This window comes from Mastomys coucha, unplaced genomic scaffold (genome assembly GCF_008632895.1).
Source record: "Mastomys coucha isolate ucsf_1 unplaced genomic scaffold, UCSF_Mcou_1 pScaffold22, whole genome shotgun sequence".
NCBI lineage: Eukaryota > Metazoa > Chordata > Mammalia > Rodentia > Muridae > Mastomys > Mastomys coucha.
Genome location: NW_022196905.1, coordinates 32,667,675 through 32,672,239, shown reverse-complemented (window position 1 = coordinate 32,672,239; position 4,565 = coordinate 32,667,675). Strand labels below are relative to the sequence as shown.

Below are 4,565 nucleotides of genomic sequence, written 5' to 3'. Positions count from 1 at the left end.
GGGAGGGAGAGAGGGGAGAGAGAGGGAGAGAGAGAGAGAGAGAGAGAGAAGATTAAAGACCCCATAGCTAGACTGCCTGGGTTCCAGTCTCATTCTGCTATGCATAAAGTTGTGTGAGCCCAGGTAGGCGGCTTCACCTTCTGATGTCTTCACATCTGCATCTGTAAAATGGTCTACAAAAGCTCTCACTGCTCTGGGATGTGAAAGTCACAAACTCCATGCAATCACTGAGCCCTGATTGCTGCAAATACTGGCACACACCCTTTGGTTTATGGTTCCTAAGCCACACTGGCCTCCTTTCTCTTCCCTGGCCTGGCAGAGCATAGTCCATTTCCAGACCTTGGCACCAGCCATTCCCTCTACCCAGACAGCTAGCTCTTCCTCTTCAGAGACACCACCCCTGATTACCCTAACGTAGCCACTTCTTTTTCTTGTGTGTCACAGCCTTTACCACTGCCTGATGAGCGTCATGGTGGCAATGGTCCAAGGCAATGCAATATGAGCTTACCTGAACCCACTAGCACTAGGTTCCAAAACAGCAGAGAATCTGACAAGTGATCGTAATTCCCAGTGTGTAAGACTGTGCTGAGTATGTGAGATGTGGAAACAGTACACAGGAGAAGTGATGACCTAGAGAGGAGGAGTTCCACAGTCCCCATGAAGTGGGCTTCTTATAACACAGACCTCTTTAAACTGAGATGCCCCCCCAATGTTGGCTTACCACAACCTGTTCTATAAAATAGAATTGTTCTCTCTTAATTTCTGTCTTTCCAAGTTTCTCAAACTGTGCTCCTGTGATGGAGGTCTGCAGAGAGAGAAAGAGAGAAATAGAAATTCCAGCCAACAAAGATTCTCAAGGTCAAAAACACTAGGAAATGATGTTTGCACACTTGGGATTCATAGTGTTCAGAAAAAGCTCTCCCGAGCTCTAGAGGGGAAATAAGCATAGAACCTGAGTGTGTTGTGTTTCCCGGACTCTACCTGTGATCATTTGAATAATTTCAAAGTTAATGATCAAGTCCTTCCATTTACAAATGCATTGAGAAAGTGAGGCCCAAAGAAGGCCAGAGGCTCACCCAGGATCATGCAGCCACCTCCTGAATCCTGACACAGTATTCATTTCCCAGCCCCTGCCTGTGCCCCAGTGATCTGCTCAGCCGTAGGCTTGCAAGAAGTGAAAACCTGAACACAGACCTCAAACCCCAGGGTCAGTTTGACAAAGATCATGGGACTCAATATACTCAAGAAGGTTTGCTTTCAGCCTCACATTCCAGAAATGATTCATTCAACCAACATTTATTAAGCATGATGTGACAGGCATTACACATTTTACAGAGAACAAGACACAGCTGTTCAGAAGACTCATAATACAATTATCCATAAGGAAACCAAAACTAATTGAACTGTCTTTGAGAAACCATTTTTGAAGCAGGGGTGTGTAGGAACTAACATATGCACATTGCATTTACTTCCGATACTTTTTAATTTTTTACATTTGTGTCTAACAAAATCATACTGGAATAAAGAACACTTCACTGTACTCAGTGCAGGGAGGGGAAAGCAAAAGGATAGGTGGGCTCCTCTGTGAGCCCCTCACCCTACAAGTTCGTTTAGTCACGTGTTACCTCTGGCTTTCCGCATGTAGGCTGAAGTTCATTCCATTTGCAATTGCCCACAAAGAAAATCATCTGCTTCAAAGCAGGATTCCGGTTTTGAAGCATTTTGAAACATTATCACATCTAAAAGATCCTAGGAAACGTGGTTTACTGAAGCCATGTCACTCTGAAACACCCCAGATGAGAGAGGGAGAAGACGAGTTGTTACGTTCGGGGGTCTTTCTGATGGGCAGAGAGTATGTGTCTAGCAACCAGGACCATTGTCTCCTGTCATTCCAGAAGACAGCTCCAAGAGATAAAATAAAACTAATCGAGTTTCAGGTTTGAGAATCCCGAATCTAATACTGTGGAGGGGAAATGAGCCTTCTGTGTGTCCTGAAGGTGTGACTGTCTAAGAAAGAGAAAGCTGAGACATCAGCAGTTCCCCAGGGCCCTTTGTCCTGCGTAGTCCGCAAGCAAAGCTGCTCAGAAGTCAAATGTGTACCCCAAACCCCAGCTGTCTTTCAAGAGCACTGGCACTTGTGCTTTCTCTAGGAACGACACTGAGCGCCGATTGGCAAAGCAAAGGTGACTGCTCCCCAGCCTCCAGTGGAGGTACCGATCGCTTCACGAAAAGCTACAACAAATCAGGAAGACATCCCAGTCACAGGAAAGACCCCTCAACCTGCACTAAAGCAGCCACCAGAGCACGGGGCTACAGACCAAGTCTCTAGAGAGTCAACAGCCCATACCAATACTTGCCACTCAGACCTGCCATTTAAACAGCAACCCAGGTAGGTGCAAGTCCCAGAGCAAGCCTTTGTTAGAAACGGTAAGTTGAGGTGTGCTCTTAAAGGACCAGGCTCCACTTCCTCATCTGGAAATGGAACTCTCTTCTTTGCCCAGAATATCTGAGTTTATTCCAACAGCCTCAGCTCATTTTCTCAGCTGAGAATCGTTTGGTTTCTATGCAGCAGGACTACAGAAAGCGTATGCACACGGGGAGTGTGTGTGTGTGTGTGTGTGTGTGTGTGTGTGTGTGTGTGTGTGTGTGTGCTCGCACGCGTGCGCATTTGTGCATGCTTGTAAATATGGCCATAATTGTTTATGCCTACGAGGGTGTTTCTAAGCAGTTTTATGGAAACAATTGGGAGTGAGAGGTGAGATTTTGCCTAAGGAGACCTCCTCCTCACAGTCAAGCTCCCAGACAGACTCAGCAGCCAGGTCACCATCTGGGGTCGTTGGAGAGATTTGAGACATGTGATCGAAAGGCCCCTCCTCCTCTGCCTCCTCCTCTCCCACCTCCCTGTCTCCGGAGGACACCGCATTTGGGATCATGTGGACATAGGCAGCAGCGATCTCCCTGTGGAAGACCGTGTCTTGGTTGTAGGAAATGAGTTCGTTACTGATGTTTACCGTCTGCACTGGGGTCCGGAAGCAGAGGTGGCTACACCCCAGCAGCTGGGCGAACACCTTCCGGAAGTCTGCATTAAAGGCATAGATGATAGGATTGAGAGAGGAGTTGGCCCAACCAAACCAGACGAATATGTCGAAGGTGGTCTCACTGACACAAGGGAAGCCAGTCCTTGGGCCCTGGGCATCTCCACTGCTGCAGAAAGGAACCATACAGTTCAGGATGAAGAAAGGCAACCAGCAGCACACGAAGACCCCCATGATCATTGACAGGGTTTTAAAGACCTTGGTCTCCTTCTTGATAGACGCTCGCAGGCTAGGATCCGGTTCACAGGCCCCACGGCTCCGACAACTCTGAGCATGCTCAGCTGCCCTCTCTAGAGAGGAGATCCGGCGGATCTGCACCTGCGCAATGCGGTAGATGCGCGTGTAGGTCACGATCATGATGGCCACCGGGATGTAGAAGCTGATGAGCGATGAGGAGATGGCATAGGTTCGGTTCAAGCTGGAGTCACAGTTCTCTGTTCTCCCTTCTAGCTCCCAGCCTTCCTCCCAGGGTGTCTCATTGGACAGCAGGCCCTCTCGGCCCTGGGAGCCTGCCTTGTCTCTGTGCCAATTGAGTTGGACCGGGATAAAGGAGATAAGGATGGACAAGGCCCAGGCCAGGGCCACCATGACCAGGGCTACACGCTGGGTCATCTTGCGCTCATAGCGGAAGGGCCTAGAAATAGCCCAGTAGCGGTCCACACTGATGATACACAGATTCAGGATGGAGGCAGTGGAGCACATGATGTCAAAGGCCACCCAGACGTCGCAGAATGCTCCAAAGGGCCAATACCCAGCCACCTCAGCCACAGCCTTCCAGGGCATAACCAGTAATGCCACAAATAGGTCTGAGACAGCCAGGGATACAATGAAGATGTTGGTCATTTTGGCGCGCAGGTGGCGGCTGCGAATGATGGCAGCACACACTAGCACGTTGCCAAGCAAGGTCCAGACGATTAGAAGAGTCAGTACACCAGCGGTGACCACCTGTGCGGGTCCCAGCGGGGCTGGAGAGCCCCCGGGAGAGTCTACCTGCGCCAGTTGCCTCTGTAACCCCAGCCGCGCCCCGTGCGCAGTGCCGTTGCGCCCAGGAGGCAGCATGTCGCGCTGGGTAGCTTGGGCTCACTGCGTGCCGCCCCAACTTCGCCCCTGCACCCCGCGGAAGGCCCCATCGGGCACCCCAGAGGGTGCTCCGGGCCCTGTAGCTGACCGTCCCCGAACCCGAGGGGCGCTCACCCTGCACTGCTTGGGATCCCGAAATGGTGACAGCCTTGCGCGCCTCTGGTCCCCAGGATGGGACAGGAATCTACCGGTGCCCGCGGGCCGATCCTGTGTCGGCAGCGCGCCGGACGGCGGCTGCCGATGCTTCTGGTTCTGAGTCGGAGAAACGGAGAGCAGCAGCCAACGGGGGCGGGGTCCGGAGTCGCGGGCACCGGGCGATCTCTCTACGGCGGTGGCTGCCACGGCCCGCGCGCCCGCCCCTATCAGCCACGCTTCTGCGGCCAGCGCACC

General features: G+C 51.7%; 1 protein-coding gene across 1 annotated transcript; it reads right to left on the bottom strand.

The window, feature by feature from the left end:
* Positions 1–2,627: 2,627 nt before the first annotated feature.
* On the bottom strand, positions 2,628–4,154 carry Drd5 (dopamine receptor D5). Its single transcript, XM_031340540.1, has one exon. It carries the CDS (start codon positions 4,152–4,154, stop codon positions 2,721–2,723), a length of 1,434 nt encoding a protein of 477 aa, XP_031196400.1. The 3' UTR covers positions 2,628–2,720.
* Between the last annotated feature and the right edge of the window lie 411 nt (positions 4,155–4,565).